This window comes from Poecilia reticulata, chromosome 10, assembly GCF_904066995.2.
Source record: "Poecilia reticulata chromosome 10, P_reticulata-male-v2, whole genome shotgun sequence".
NCBI classification, from domain to species: domain Eukaryota; kingdom Metazoa; phylum Chordata; class Actinopteri; order Cyprinodontiformes; family Poeciliidae; genus Poecilia; species Poecilia reticulata.
The window spans coordinates 26,868,457-26,885,174 of NC_088839.1; the positions used below are offsets into that span (position 1 = coordinate 26,868,457).

Genomic DNA, 16,718 nt, shown 5'->3' on the forward strand with positions numbered 1-16,718 from the left:
ATATGAACAACATGCACTGATCAGCTTTCTGCCGCATTACGGTTCAGGGAGGTTTCCTGTGTTATCAGGCATGAAGGCATCATTTAAAACCCTAAGTTGTGATTTTTTCCCAGTATTCTGTAAAGAAACATTATGCGAGGTGTGTCACGTTTGCAGTGTCATCATGATCTTTTTCACTTGGCTGGATCATTGAGACTTGCGCCAAACACAACCTGCCCCGCAGCGATATATGTTCACAGCTTCGAATTAAATCATCTGTAAAACACCTCGTCCTTTCACTGATTCGTTTCCTGATGACATCCCTGAAAATGATATTAACACTGAAACAGCATATTAACGTCAACAGGCAGAAGCACTGAAAGCTGCTCTGTTGACGCTGGAATGTGCGGCTAGGCTCAAGAAGGCTTAAATATAACAGAAAACTCAATGCTTGATCAAATATTACTTCTCTGGTCAGATTTCAGTATCACTTAATCTATTAAACATTTGATTCAGAATTTTCTCTGTAAAATAAACTCCAAATGATGAATCATGACGCAGCTTCTTGGCTGACAAAACCTATTTTGTCTAAACCTGTTGAGCTCTTGGTTGTGCATCAAAGGCAGCTTTTTAGTTTCAAGAAACCATGCCGTAGGCTTTGCATTGTGTAACCATGGCAGCCAAGTGTTGAATTATTTACGCAGAGTGGGTTTTATGTATGTTCTTCAGGACATTATTTCGCCTGATCAGATAGAGATCTGGGTATTTAAAGGCTAGACGGGGAACCATTCAGGCTTTTTATGGGATTTGAGCCGTCTGGTGTGGAAACATGCCGCATGGGAATACCAGCTAACCCTGGAAACTGAGATATTCCTGTATTATTTTGGAAACGTGAGGGAAATTGTTTCACTGCACATCAAATAACATGTAGCTTGAGCAGTGTCTAGAACAGTAAATAAATTACTGTAGTTCTGGTTTCCCTGCTTGATCACACCTGACTTCCTGGAACGGGTCATTAGCTTCCTCCTGCAGAACTTGGTGACAAGCAGAGGAGATAATTAAAGTATCTGAGGCAGGTGTATTGGAGCAGGGACACGTCTAAAACATACAGGATCCCAAGAACTTCAAGTCGCTCACCTCTGTAAACAGCGAATGGTTTGTACTGGAAGTAGAGCTTAGATTGAAATGGAAATTTGCATATTTATAGCCGGTATATAAAAGTGACTTGCTTGTGGTGTGCAGAGATGAGCTGTTGTACAAAGAAATTGTGAATAATTAGGAGTGAATACATGAATAAATTGAAAGGAACTAGGTATATCTCTAAGACACTATGATCTATTTATTTTTTGTCAATAAGTTGTTACATTTTAAACATTTTTCCATAAATTTCACAATCTCACAGAAGGCACTATATCCATCTTATTTACTGCAAAAGTCTCATGTTTTTCTTTATTTTAAAACCTAAAAATAAAAAATAAATTGGTGTTCTTTAAAAATGAGAACAAATTTTCTTAGGTACAAAAAATGTAACTTTTTTTTCTAAAATTATATAACAAGTTTTATTTTGCTGCATTGAAAGCAAACATGGCTCTTAGTTAAGGTTGGGCGAAATGGACTTAGAATTTTACTGCGATATTTTGTGGTAGTTTTGTGATAATAAAAATTATGATTAAAAAATATATTTTTCTACTATTTTAGGTAAATGACTGACTGCATAGCATTATTAGCACCACAAACACAAATATTGTTCTTGAAAAACAGTAAATGCATTTGTGAATTTACTTATATTTATAGAAGAAAATGGTAAAACTAAGACTTCCTGTAATACTGTCATTTTTCCGCCCCCCGATTTAACATCATTTACTGAAATTCATCAAAACAACAAATCAAAATTCTTATCACAATGTGAAATTTTTCACAATAAATGATAAACGATACCACTAGCGGAATAAGTCAGCGTTGGGCCGGGGGGCGGGGCCAATGACCGGGCCTCTCACGTGTATCACCTGCGCTGCTGGAAACTTGGGGGTGGGGGGATCGGTTTGGGCCACGTTTCTCGTTTCATTTTTATCCAGGAAGCACATTGGCTAAACCGTGAGTCAAACAGTCACTGGGACTGACTACTATATATTCCATTGAGGGACAGTAACTTTTACATTACATACACCTTTCTGAACAGGCGAGGGCGCTCTTTCTCTGTCTATAATCAGACGTTAAAGCGACTTGAAACCATTCCTCCCTCCCTGGCACCTCCAGTCCCGGGCCACCATGGGCACCCGCCCGGGCCGGGGGACAGCCGCCCCCCCAGCCTCCCCCATAGCTCCGCGCCTGAACGATACAATAAATGCCCACCCCTACTTTTAGGTTTGTAGGCTAAATGACATCAGTGTGAAAATCTGTTAAATATTATTTAATCTGAGGAAGTGCAAATCGAATGCAGAGATATTATAACAGTTTGTTAATGGGTAGTTTTGGCCATAATTGTCCATTTGAGGACATTTATGATCTTGATGTGGCTCAAAATGAAAATGAGTTTAACATTACTACTCAGATATCCAATCTGCCTGAATGTTCTCCTGCATCTTTAGTTTTTCTTAGTTTTGCAAAAATGTCTCTGCATAAGATAAGTGGTGATGAGCCAATCTGCAAGCATTAATGTTGCAGCAATTTGTGTTATGAATCACTTTGCTTTGGTCGTCTGTTTTGGCATTGCAGATGGGACAGGAGTAGCCAGGTGTGTTGCATTATTTCATAATTATGAACTGAATATTCTGCGTGTCACATAACCAGCAGCAGGATGCCTCAGCAGCATCCAACTCGTCTTACGTGTGCAATCTGCAGTTAACCTCAAAACACAGAATCACTTAAAATAGACGGTTTGTAATAGGTTTACTGGAAATGCACTTTGTTGCATATTTTCCGAAGTTAATGCAAACCTTTTCATTGTGGATGATGCAAGTAAGCTGCAATTCAAAGAGACTTTTTCACCCTCAGTCTCAACAGACTGGTCACAAGTCGAGTGACCTGTGACCAATCAGAGGCTTCATTCTTCAGCTCTGCAAAAATGGCTTAAAATTTCCAAAAGAAAAAGAAAAGCCAATGCATCGCTGGAATATGTAAAGAGGAGATGTTTACAAGACTGACAGTAGGAGCTGTGTTTATTCACAGAGGAACTCTTTACATAAAATAACAAACAGTGAAAAGCAAACAAATCCTTAGAAAGGCAAGAGGAGACGGGGAGTAGGAGGAAGGTTTACTGCCAGCAAGACATCTGAGACAGTGATGTCGCACGTTGAGCAAACTATTGTTGTTGTTTTTTATACAAAATGGCTCCCTAAGTCTTACAGTGTTTATGTAGCTGGAAGTGCCATTTTCATCTGTCCAGCCTTCAAACCATTCAGGAAGCTGATGGGTTCTGCGCCTAAAGGATGAACATGTTTTGATACAAGATGTGCATCAAAACCACAGCAAACTTGGTGATTATTCTGGCTGAAGCTGGAAAGACAGTAGAGGAGGGCATTATCGTATCGTTTATTATTTATTGCGATGATTTTCGTGGTATGATAAAAATTCTGATTTGTCGTCACTGTAAATGTTTAAAACCCCTCAACACTGTCTGTATTGTCCGGATTGTTAGCTTTGCTACTTATATCTTTTTCAAAAAAAGTATCTAAAAGTACAATTATGCAAAATTCACATTTTCAAATTAAAATAAAAATAAATACTTTAATTAATCCCAAAAGGAAATTAAATTAATTAATAATTTTGCATGTTCTTTTTACTTCCATTTGGGATTCAGCTGCTTCTAAAAACAATCTGATCACCCAGCCTGTTTTAGGCAATAAGCTAAAGTTTTCTGGTGTGTGAAAAATTAGTTGTTTCAAAAAAACTCCGAAATGTAACAGTATGAATCAGCAGGGAACAGCCGTTACCTAGCAACCTCAGAAAAGCCCAGCCCGTTACCTAGCAACGATAGGCTGATCTCCAGAATGTTTGGTCTGCTGGTTTTACGTCTGTATGTGCTGTAAAATAGCTGCTGCGAGAAGATTTTCTGTTGTTGACTTGCCGTCCAGGAACCACTTGCTGAATTCTTGTTGGACGCTTTAGAGAATTATTGACATTTTTTCATATGATTCTGTCAGGTCACTACGTGGAAACACTGGTATGCAAAACTTTTACGAGTTTTTATGTGTTGTTGTGTATCCTGTCTTTGTTCTTTTTTATGTCTAAGTCGATAATAAGCAGTGGTGGGAAGTACTTAAGTACAATTTTCGTGTATCTGTACTTTACTTAAGTAGATTTAATAATGGGTACTTTCTACTTTTACTCCACTACATTTTACAGTAAGTATCTGTACTTTCTACTTCACTACATTTCTACAAAACCGTCGCCTTACTCGTTACATCCAAGTCGCATTTCTGTTGTCACCCATCCCCTCCACTTATACTTGCACGCGGAGCTCCAGACATGCGCAGTGGTTTCCTCTGAGCAGGAGAAGATGTCTGTCTAATCGTCAGTAATATAATAACGCTGCATAAATCATAGGATATGGAGACATGTAACATCAGCAGCGCTTCGCTTTCACAGACAGTGGGGACTTTGTCCAACTTTTATCGTCACTTGGAAGGAAAAGCTAATAGCTTAGCTAAGCTATTAGCGATTAGATAATGCATTCAGCAAGTACTTTTACTTTTAATAATTAAGTATTTTTAAAAGCCAGTACTTTTTTACTTTTACTTAAGTAAAATGTTAATGTGGTACTTTTACTTGAGTTTATTTTTGTCTGTGTATTTGTACTTTTACTTAAGTACATTTTTTGAGTACTTTATCCACCACTGATAATAAGTCTAATCAATCAATCAATCAATCAATCAATCAATCAATCAATCAATCAATCAATCAATCAATCAATCAATCAATCAATCAAGCTATTTCTGCTTTTCAGAGATGTATGGTTGCATGATTGCGCGTCCCTTTGCAGCCATTTTCACGTGCGAGTGTAAACGGTGAATTAAGGGGCGTGGCCAGCAGCAGGTTATCTGGATTTAAAGTGACAGGAGACCCTAAACCTGCTCAAAATAAGTAGAAGTGAGAAGACTGAAATCTCATTATCTAAGAATGATTTTGTACAAAATATGCTTTGTGTATCCAACAGACCAATTCTTACTACTTAAAAGAATATATCACCTTTATTTGAAAATATAATAAAATGCAGTTACTGCGTCCAGCTTAGTGATAAAAATCACACTTCTTTTTGTGACTGGTGTCCTAATGAAGATAAAACAAATGGGAATGTTTCTCATTTCTCATTTTTCATTTGTGTGTGCAATGTTTGAATACTTTATAAAGAGGTTTACCTTTAACACTAATTGGTTCTCTAAATGGATAACAACATTAATCACACAGGGGAAGGAAGCATGTCATTGTTTTAATGTCATAAAGTCCTGATCCTATTATTGAAAAAACTTTGTGGGTAAATGTGAAAAGCTTTGTGCAAGGAGCCTAAAATCCCGATTCTGTTCACCAGTTCTGTCAGAAGGAATGGATCAAGACAGTTTAAATTATTTCTGGTTGCATTTTGATGAGCTCAATAGGATGGAAATGGTTATTAGAGAGTTTGCAGCCCTGAGTCTGACTTGCATCATATCAATGATTTTAAAAACAGTTTTAGGAAATTTTGACGTGTCACTGGCAGCAGCTGTGCTCGTCACTATGCTTTGAGAAATGCATCATATTTTCTCTTATGATGGATTTCTAATGCATGACATGCAAAAGTATTCAGTAAATTAGAATATTATTGAAAAGTTTCTTCATTGCAGATACATAATTTATTAAGTGAGGCACATTAAATAGATAATTTACACAGACGGACGTTTTCAAGTCTTTCTTTTGGCTAAATATGATGATTTTTCTCTTACATCAAATAAAAACACAATTTAAAAGTGGAATATTGCAATGAAAAATATTAATTTCTTAATTCAGAAATGTCAGTTTAACTAAATCACGTTTGTCAAGTTCTCCTTTAATTTGTGCAGTTTCTCCACTTGGAAAGGGGATTTTTTTTTGTCAACTGTATTCAAAGAACCAGTTTATCCTCCATTTATTTACCAGTGTGTCATTTCTTTTACAGCTGGCCCAAAAGCCGGCAAAAACCTTTAAACAAACCTAAAAGAAGAACAAATGAATAATTACTAACCTATATTATTTAAGTTTACATAAAGAAAATAACTAAGCAAACTATGAAAATATTTTAGCAAACCCCTGTGAATCCATGCATAAAGTTCTTAAAGTCAAATGAACAAAAGTTCTCCAACTTTAAAGAGCATTTCAAATGTTTGCTTTTCATATTAACCATGATTTTTTAGTTTAGAAATATATAAATACTTTCAAGTTATTTTACCTACTTTATTAAAACCTGCTGAAAGGTTATTTTCACCAGATACTTTTAATCTGACACAATGTTGTTCTTTATTAGAGTTAATCAGATTATTTAGTAACACTTTATTGGAAAGGTGTGCATAACACTGTCATAAAATGACATAACACCTGTTATAAACATGAAGGAGTCTTTATAAATGTTCACGATTCTTGTCATGAAGTGTCATTTGGTAAATAATAACTTTTAATGCAAAGTTGCACTAAAACTTGCATTAAAAGTCAATTAAAAGTGTCACTATTTGATAAATAATGGCACGTTGTACCTTTGGGTCAGTTTTCCAATCATTTTATTAAATAATGACACATTTGCACTAAAACCTGCATTAAATGTGTCAACTTTGCAGTTAAAGTGTCGTTATTCACCAAATTACACCTCATGACGACAGTCATAAGCATTCATGAAGACTCTTCATGTTCAGGTATCATGTTAGTTTTATGCACAGCCCTTCAAATAAAGTGTTACCGGTTATTCTTCTTTGTCATTGCTCCTATTTACCAGAAATATTGGAAATCTGAATGGGATTCCTTGTTCTCTCGCTGCCTTATTCATCTCCTGGCTTGAAAATGTAGCACCTAAAATATATGATATAGGGGAATTTACTTTTTTATGGGTATGTAGTTGGAAAGCAAGGAGCTGAAATTATTAATAGACCAGCAGTTAACACGTTTATTCTGGTGTGAGATTGAACTTTTATTCTAAATTGCACATTTCATGGAGAAGATTTTTTTGATAAAGCTTTTCGGATCCATTCTGTGGACGGTTTGAAGTCGGTTCACCAGAGAAATTAGCATATATAAAACAGTCAAATGAGGGCTGTAAGTGTGCTGACTTCTTCTGGCCCCTTCTCTGACACAACATAAAATAAATGCTAATGTTAGCACTAAAACCTGGCAAGCACAGGCTGAATTTTAGTGGGGAAGGCTGGTTTGGGACGGAAATGACACAGATTTTTATTTCAGATGCATACAGCTTCCCTCCACATGATGAAAATTTTTTACTGCAGTCGTATAATTACAAACAGAAAAAGCCAACCTGTAATTTATATTGAGACGACAAAAAAATTAATGCTCTGCAATATATATTTTAATATAAATTAATGTGCTGCACACTTACTGGTACAGCTGCTATCAATGCTTTCATCTTATTTATAAATATATATATAATTTAATCTTGTTTGGCAAAACAGTTTACAACATTTAAAATACAAGTTATTGTTGAATAATTTTAATAATTGTACAACAGGGCTGCATGAAATTTGAAAGAAAATAAATTTACCTTGAAGTTGCTGCAGCTGAATTTTCCCACTGTGGAACATTAAAGAATATTTTTTATTTGGTTCTAATTTCCTTTTATGGATGTTTGGACCTTTGAGTCAGATTAGCAATCATTTTATTTTATTATATCTGCTAATCTTTTAACTATTGAGGGGTAAAAATAAGATGAATTGAGTTTCAAAGAAAACATGGATTTTTTTCTTACGGTGGCTGTGATGTTCTTCTCAGCAGCTCTGTGCAATAATTTTACATGATATTTTATTTTTAACTACAACAGCAGCATAAGTTGCACTGGTTTGCTTTCCATTAAGAAGCCTACTGAGCCGCCAGGTGATTAACATTTTCCAATGTTAATTTAAATTTCACTGGAACGGCCCATTTGTGTCAAACTAGTGCTATTAGCTTGTAGCATTAGCACAGCTAACATGTTGCATCCGTTGTCTGACTCAGGAAGTAGCTTGAACAACGTTTTGTGTTTGCTTTTTCAGCTAAAATAAAGTTGCAAATGTTCTTTTTATGGCTTCTCTCATCATGTTGGAAAAGACTAAATCTTCTATCAGCAACTAGTCATGGAGACACTGAGAGCAATTTGAGAAATTGCATTGATTTTGACGTGTTAAAGTATGTTTAAATGATTCATTTTTCAAATATCGGTTGTATTGAATATTTATTATTTTGACTGGAGACTGCTGTATGGCTGCATGTTTTGGATCATTATTTTGACAACTAGTTTTCCATTTTTAAGCAGAGGCTATCTGATTTTTATGTAAAATCTGCTTGTATCTGAAGCATGTTGTTCACAGAAATGGGACCACAGCACTACAGATCCTCTACCGTACCTATCCATGTGTTTAAGGTGTTTATCGTAGCTCCTAACCACTGCCAAAAAAATCAAAGCTGCCTATTCCAAGTAGGCTAACTGCATTTTTACCTTATTAGACAGAAAAATCCTTTTGGATTGTGGATTATTTCGCTGGAGATTTCTAACCATAGACTTTGAATATTTTAATTTAATATGATCCTTTTCACTTATCTGCCCTCCTCCAAACACTTTTGTTACAGCAGTAATTGATTAAAATGAATTTTTCCAGATAAATATACAGCTTGTTTGCCTGTCTTTCCCATTTTGTATGACGTTTAAAAGAAGATTGCCTGTCTTGTCCTACATTACAGAGACAGAAAGTCATGGACTGCTACTTAAAAGATCCTCAAAACCTTTAATCAAATTAAGCAAGGTGTAAAGTAAATAAAAATGCTTGACTTGTTTATTGTAAAGGTTACCAATAGTTGTGACAGGGTTAAGTGTATTACAAATAATAAAACATATTCTTTTTGTTCTTTACTCAATAAATGTACTGAAAATTTAAGGTTTTTAACATCTTTACCAGTAATGATTCAAGAGTGCTCTGTTGGCATATAGAGTTAAGTTTACCAACATTTACAGATAAAATAAAGCTTACCTAAACTTTAATTTTACATTAACTGGCTGAACATGATCTGGACGTCATATTTTCCCCCTTTTTTGCATTTAAATTTAGCAGCAACACAGAGGCGTAACAGAGGTCATTGAACCGGTTTCCCGTTGTTGCAGGTACAAAGGCTGATCCCACTGAGAAACTTAATTACTATTCGGCTTTTATTTCATCAGACTGCAGCAAAAAGATATGAAAGATAGAGAGAGGAGAAGACTTAATTTCCCCAAGGCTGATATAATACCAGTGTCATTTATATTGAGCGCAGTCTGGGACTTTCAAACCAGAGAGAAGTCTCAAAGACCAATTTGTTCATTTTTCAAAAATGACATTTTATTGAGGTTCAATATCTGCAACCTTGACTTTTAAATAAAAGATTTAGAGGCGTCACTGATGGTGGCTGCAGTTCGACTTTCCTCACTAATTAGGAACAAAGTGAAGCTAATAGCTTGAACAGCAAGCAGCAGTGGGCTTTCCCGGTGCAATAAAGCATGCCGTCTTTATTGCAAACAGATTAATTTCTTCGGTCAATGTCTGCTTTATCCTTGAGATGCACTCAGTTTTAATTATGCTGCTGCGACACGACGGCGTCGGCTGCCTGTTCTGTGGCAACCTTCAGACGTTTCTGAGGCTCAGGTGATAAAATGTGACGTGATTCTGCATGTGAAGCGTAGATGGTTTCTGCAAACCTGCACATTCTCCGTGACAGCTGGGATTTCTTTCGTTTCTTACCTCAGTGCTGACGTTTTACTGACATGTTTACCTCTGTCACAGATCTTTTTGTCACACCAGTGATGGTTTACAGACAGGCTTTGGCGGAGTCTGAGAAGTCACACATTCTCTCTGAAATGTTGGATTCGTAGTTCAGAGTTAGTATTTTAAAATTAAATTGAAACTTTTGATGATCAAAGTCCAGATTTTTACAGGCTAACATTCCAGAAATCCAAATTTAGCTGTTGATAGAAATAAAGGTTTGAATTGATGGAAACTGTAAAAAAGTACAGGACAGACGGACGGGCGGACGGACTGACTGACTGAAAAAGGGTGTGGGTTGGAGTCCCTCCCCTTTTTTTTGATGAGAACTTTGATTCGGCAGGAAGTTTAATGTTTTTGAATGTTGATTCAATGTTGCATGAATCTGTGTTTTTATGTTTAATGATGTAACGCACTTTGAAATGCCTTACTGCTGAAATGTGGCTAACAAATAAAATTTGATTGGATGGATGGATGGATGGATGGATGGATGGATGGATGGATGGATGGATGGATGGATGGATGGATGGATGGATGGATGGATGGATGGATGGATGGATGGATGGATGGATGGATGGATGGATGGATGGATGACAATAATGGATGTAGAGACAGACTGTTGGGTGGTTGGGCAGACGGTTGGATGGCTGGGCAGGCAGTTGGATGGATGGTTGGGTAGACGGTTGGATGGGCGGGCAGACTGTTGGATGGCTGGGTAGACGGTTGGATGTCTATCCAGCAGACGGTTGGATGGATGGTTGGGTAGACGGTTGGATGGCTGGGCACGCGGTTGGATGGCTCCAACATTTAACCAACAGGATAATGAAGTAGGTCTAGAAATAAAATAATTTTTCCTCTTTCATTGTTTGTTTTTCCAGACTTTTTCAGACTTTTCCAGGCAGACCTTGAATCCCAGCCCCTCCCTGCGGTTCGGGGTATTAATCAGACGTTGTGCGTTAACAAATTGCTTTCCAGTGGCGCTCTCCGAATCTCAAACTAATTACTCTTCCTGTGTTCTCCGTGTTAATGCTGATGCTGTTAGCATGAAACGCCTAAAGAGGGGCCCAGAAATGCGTCTGTTCCTCCACATTAGCGCAGCTTTGATTTGATTACTCGCTGCAGAGCATTAACTCAGCTCTGACCGAGCCCTTCATCGTGCAGCATTCAGCCACACTCGCTGCTCCTGTTGCCTGCTCTGCCTCTAATATAAATTTAGCTGGGCGAAACGCTCAGCGAGTGCCGTTTTGACGCCTTATGTAGGTCAATTCTTCTTCGGCGGCATGTGATGAGTGATTTGGTTTTGTTGAAAAAGGAACTGCGGTTTTATTATTCATACTCCAACAGAGATTGGAGATTCGGTGCATTAAAGCATGACTCTGTCGCTTCCCCTCCTCGCAGAAGTGGTATTCTTTCTCTAAATTGAAATTATAATGAGCATTTGATGTCAGTCCGAACTGTTTTTCAGCCTCAAAAATCTTGTTAAGATTCATCCCTGAACGGCCCATTTTCAGTTTAAAAGCCTTTAATTTCACCTTCTAGCTGCGGTTTCTGTAAGATTTATTGAGTTTTCTTTGTATTTGATTGCAAAAGTGGCCTTTCTAACTTCAGATTTAATGCAATTGGGCTCCGCAAAATGGACCCAACTCTCACGTAATTTCTCCACAGTGCAACAGCTGAACACATGAGGTGAGTAGCGTGAAATTGACCTTGGGAAAGCAGCAGTGTGTGCGTCACGTTGAGATTGTTATTCAGAGAATCCAGACTAAATGGGTTTTATTTGGGACTCTCTCTCTCTCTCTCTGCAGAACCAGCGCCAACCTTAATGCCCTTACAAATATTGCCTCATGGTGGCTGCACCTTAATGGCTGCCCGATAATCATCAGTTCAGATAAAATCACGTCTTTTCTTCGGAGTAGCTTATCCGTGTTTGTAGCTTCAGAGCCGTTCGAGGCGCCGTACAGCTTTATGGTCGTGTCTCTTCTGTTGATCTAATTGGATACCCTCTGTTGCCGACGATGAATCATTGCCGGACCTCCTGTCCGCTCTCAAGCACTTATTTTATTGAATGCATGGTTCCCCTGAAACTCAAAGCTGGTTTAAAACTTGTATCTTTCCCCTGACTCCAGCCATTGATCTTTCTTTCCTCTTCTTCTTCCTGTCCGTTTTTTACGGCTGTGTAGCGGTGTCACTTTTTATTCCTTTGGCAGATTATACGTCTGCTTTTATGTCCTCTGTCTCCCCAGAGAAAGGCTCTAAGTTCAGGCCGTTCCCTTCTCTCTGCTAATTGACTCCCAATTTCACAAATGCACTTTAAGGTGGAGGAAAAGCCGACTTGTCTTTCTGTCCATGTGAAGGACTGAGCCTCTGCTCCATTTACCTGGCCTTGATTCTTGACCTGCTGAGACGGAGGACACTCTGCAGTTCAGCGGTCAAACTAAAAATGGAAAACAGAAACTTTCAGGCTATCCAAGTTGTTCAAAATACGCTCACCAACGATGGGATGAGTTTGGTAGTAACTGATTACATTTAATGGAAACCTTTACTTTTAGGAGTATTTTTACTTATAAGTATCGCTTTTCAAGCTGGCTGAATGAAGAGCCAGTTGGTTTTAACCAACCAGTTTAACCAGTTGTTAATGACCAGTTTAGCCAGTTGTTAATGACCAGTTTGGTTTCTAGCCATTAGTAATTCATTTTTCAGATTTTTAAGCTTCTCTTGTCATCCCTTTGCTCTTCTTTGGGAAGCAGTTTGAATATTTTCTCGTTTCTCGTCTCTGCATCGACGTCGGACCCTGGTGTTGATTTTAGTTTCTCCATTTTCCCTGAAGCTCTAAATATGTTCAGTCACTGTTGCAAGTTTTTACAAACGGCGGGATTGCCTCTAGTGACTCAACCAGTGACGGCATTCCTTAGCCAGTCGTTGACCAAAAAATAATTTTGAATTTTTTGTGTGTAAAACAAACAAACCTTGGTTTACCCTCTTTTGAAGATCATTGCTGACGTCTTTTCATCTTGGCATGGTGCTAAAACTCTTACCGCTACTTAATTAGCAGCACCTGGGTTCTACTTTCCATCTTAAACAAATGCCTTTTCTATACTTCATTTAATTTTTATTTGATAACTAGTGACAGCATGGAATCTGTTCTGTGTCTTTAAAGGTAATTTTAGAATAAAGTCTTGGTATATCCACAGAAAGGTGTACTTTCTTTCTACCTTCTCTGTAGTTAAAGGTAGCGAGTTTCTCCCTCAGTGGCTGATCTGCACTGCGAACAGCTCCAGGAAAGCTGCTTTTTCTTTGACAATCGAAGGCAAAGATTTTTTTAATTACTCGCCTGACGCAGAGTAGAAAAGCTCTGGCTCTGCCTGTGGGTATTCATATTGACTTGAGTGTATGATGTTTTAATGAGGCAGCCTTGTGAATGATTTGTTGCAATCGTGTACGCTTAGAAGACTAATTTGTTTTTTTCTCCTTCGTTTTTCTGTGTTTCTAGTGGATGGATTCTTTGTTGACTGTGAGGCAGATTTGAGGTTTTCCAAACAGACCAGGATGTCAAAGATCTCCAAGGCGGTGAAGGCGGTGAAGAAAGTGGACACAGGCAATGTAATCCGGGCCATCGTGAGGTCAGGACAGGCGGCTCCCGGCCCCCCGCTGGGCCCCATCCTGGGACAGGTAAATTAACTACCATTTCACTTCTTGTTCTCTCAATTTGCTCTGAGTGATCTTTAAAATCAACCTAATTGCGGGAGCCTTGCTTCGTTTTATTAGCCGACCTTTCTCACACAGCTTCCATTAGCCGTCAGACAACCTGATCCTTTCCTATTTTCACTTTGCCAATCACGCCGCTCCCTCTTCCCCCTCCACTGACCTCGCGCTACACTTCCATGTCCTCCCACAGCCCTGTTTAGACTTCTCATTCTAGTCGCACATCTCCATTGTGCAGGTGTGTGCCACACACTTCCCTCAGCGTGCAACGTTTTTATCAGTTTCCGGGCTAAAGACACTAACGCCTCCATCAGCAGCAGCTGTCCATAAACATTAGCTTCACTCTTTACAGGCCGTAGATAAAATGGGACTGAACGTTTGAAGGCTTCAGCTTAAAATCTTCTGTTCTCCTTTCCGCTTCAGTTGCTCCACTGAGGCAGCCGAGATTGTATAGGTTTCTTTTTTTTTGGTTTGTTTGTTTGTTTCTCAGGAATGCACCACTGCAACTTTTTCTGCACTGATGCCGATTCTAACCAGAAAAATGTATCTGCTGGCTGCTACAGTAACAAGAAAAGTCAGCACTCCTCAAACAATGAGTGCTACCCGAGTTATTTTTTTTTTCCTGAATAAAACAACAATGCTGTGTCTCAGATACTCAGTGCTGTGTTTATTAACCAGATGCAGAGGATATGAAACGTCTGCACAGCCCTGGAAAGATGGCAGGTTTCTGAGGTGTGAAAGAAAAGAAACACATTTATTCTGACCTACAGTCAGTACGACTCCAGTAAAAAAGCAAACCAAAGCCTTTTAGGGCGAGGAAATAAAAAAAGTAAAGCTAGCACACTTGCATAAATAAGCACACCTTAAAGAGGATCTGTTTTGCAAAATTCACATTTTTATATTTCCATTTGTGTCTGTAAAAACTGCACAAGTGGTTAAGAAAAACACTCACCTTTTTTTTGGTATTGAATTGTTTCAAAAACCTCATCCATCCATCCATCCATTTTCTTCCGCTTATCCGGGGTCGGGTCGCGGGGGCAGCAGCTTCAGAAGGGAGGCCCAGACTTCCCTCTCCCCAGCCACTTCTTCCAGCTCCTCCGGGGGAATCCCAAGGCGTTCCCAGGCCAGCCGAGAGACGTAATCCCTCCAGCGTGTCCTGGGTCTTCCCCGAGGCCTCCTCCCGGTGGGACGTGCCCGGAACACCTCACCAGGGAGGCGTCCAGGAGGCATCCTTACCAGATGCCCGAGCCACCTCAACTGGCTCCTCTCGATGTGGAGGAGCAGCGGCTCTACTCTGAGTCCCTCCCGGATGACCGAGCTTCTCACCCTATCTCTAAGGGAGAGCCCAGCCACCCTGCGGAGGAAACCCATTTCGGCCGCTTGTACCCGTGATCTCGTTCTTTCGGTCATGACCCAAAGCTCATGACCATAGATGAGGGTGGGAACGTAGATCGACCGGTAAATCGAGAGCTTCGCTTTTTGGCTCAGCTCTCTCTTCACCACGACGGACCGGTACAGCGCCCGCTTCACAGTAGACGCTGCCCCAATCCGCCTGTCGATCTCCCGCTCCCTTCTTCCCTCATTCGTGAACAAGATCCCCAGATACTTAAACTCCTCCACTTGAGGCAGGACGACCCCCCTGACCCGGAGAAGGCACTCTACCCTTTTCCGGCTCAAGACCATGGCCTCGGATTTGGAGGCACTGAGCCTCATCCCGGCCGCTTCACACTCGGCTGCGAACCGCTCCAGTGAGAGCTGCAGATCACGTTCCGATGAAGCCAACAGGACCACATCATCCGCAAAAAGCAGAGATGCGATCCTAAGGCCACCAAAACGGATCCCCTCAACACCTCGGCTGCGCCTAGAAATTCTGTCCATAAAAGTAATGAACAGAATCGGTGACAAAGGGCAGCCTTGGCGGAGTCCAACTCTCACCGGAAACGAGCCCGACTTACTGCCGGCAATGCGGACCAGACTCTGACACCGGTCATACAGGGACCTGACAGCCCGTATCAAAGGGCCCGGTACCCCATACTCCCGGAGTACCCCCCACAGGGCCCCCCGAGGGACACGGTCGAACGCCTTCTCCAAGTCCACAAAACACATGTAGACTGGTTGGGCGAACTCCCATGCACCCTCCAGGACCCCGCTGAGGGTGTAGAGCTGGTCCAGTGTTCCACGACCAGGACGAAAACCACACTGCTCTTCCTGAATCCGAGGTTCGACTATCCGACGGACCCTCCTCTCCAGGACCCCTGAATAGACCTTACCAGGGAGGCTTAAGAGTGTGATCCCCCTGTAATTGGAGCACACCCTCCGGTCCCCCTTTTTAAACAGGGGGACCACCACCCCAGTCTGCCAGTCCAGGGGAACTGCCCCCGATGTCCATGCGATATTGCAGAGTCGCGTTAGCCAACACAACCCCGCAACATCCAGAGCCTTAAGGAACTCCGGGCGGATCTCATCCACCCCCGGGGCCCTGCCACCGAGGAGCTTTTTGACCACCTCGGCGACCTCGTCCCCAGAGATTGGAGAGCCCAGCCCAGAGTCCCCATGCTCAGCTTCCTCAACAGAAGGCATGTTGGTGGGATTGAGGAGGTCTTCGAAGTATTCCGCCCACCGGCCCACAACGTCCCGAGTTGAGGTCAGCAGCGCACCATCCCCACTATAAACAGTGTTGGTGCTGCACCGCTTCCCCCTCCTGAGACGCCGGATGGTGGACCAGAATCGCCTCGAAGCCGTACGGAAGTCTGTCTCCATGGCCTCTCCAAACTCCTCCCACGCCCGAGTTTTTGCCTCAGCGACAACCCGAGCCGCATGCCGTTTCGCCCGCCGGTACCCATCAGCTGCTTCTGGAGTCCCACAGGCCAAAAAGGCCCGGTAGGACTCCTTCTTCAGCTTGACAGCATCCCTCACCGAAGGTGTCCACCAACGGGTTCGAGGGTTGCCGCCGCGACAGGCACCAACAACCTTGCGGCCGCAGCTCCGATAGGCCGCCTCGGCAATGGAGGTACGGAACATGGTCCACTCAGACTCAATGTCCCCACCTCCCCCGGAACGTGTTCGAAGTTCTGCCGGAGATGAGAGTTGAAGCTCCGT

The 16,718-nt window shown here is 40.9% G+C and overlaps 1 protein-coding gene across 2 annotated transcripts in view; it reads left to right on the forward strand.

Moving 5' to 3' along the window:
* Positions 1-16,718, forward strand: part of mrpl11 (mitochondrial ribosomal protein L11) — an 83,526-nt gene that overhangs the window by 13,998 nt on the left and 52,810 nt on the right. The window contains exons 1-2 of one of the 2 annotated variants that reach the window (XM_008420795.3): positions 3,990-4,141; positions 13,408-13,586. In XM_008420795.3, coding sequence (XP_008419017.1) covers positions 13,464-13,586 — 123 coding nt within the window. In that variant the 5' untranslated portion in view covers positions 3,990-4,141; positions 13,408-13,463. Of the gene's footprint in view, positions 1-3,989; positions 4,142-13,407; positions 13,587-16,718 lie in introns of those variants that run through there. The other variant, XM_008420794.3, reaches the window with a different exon arrangement.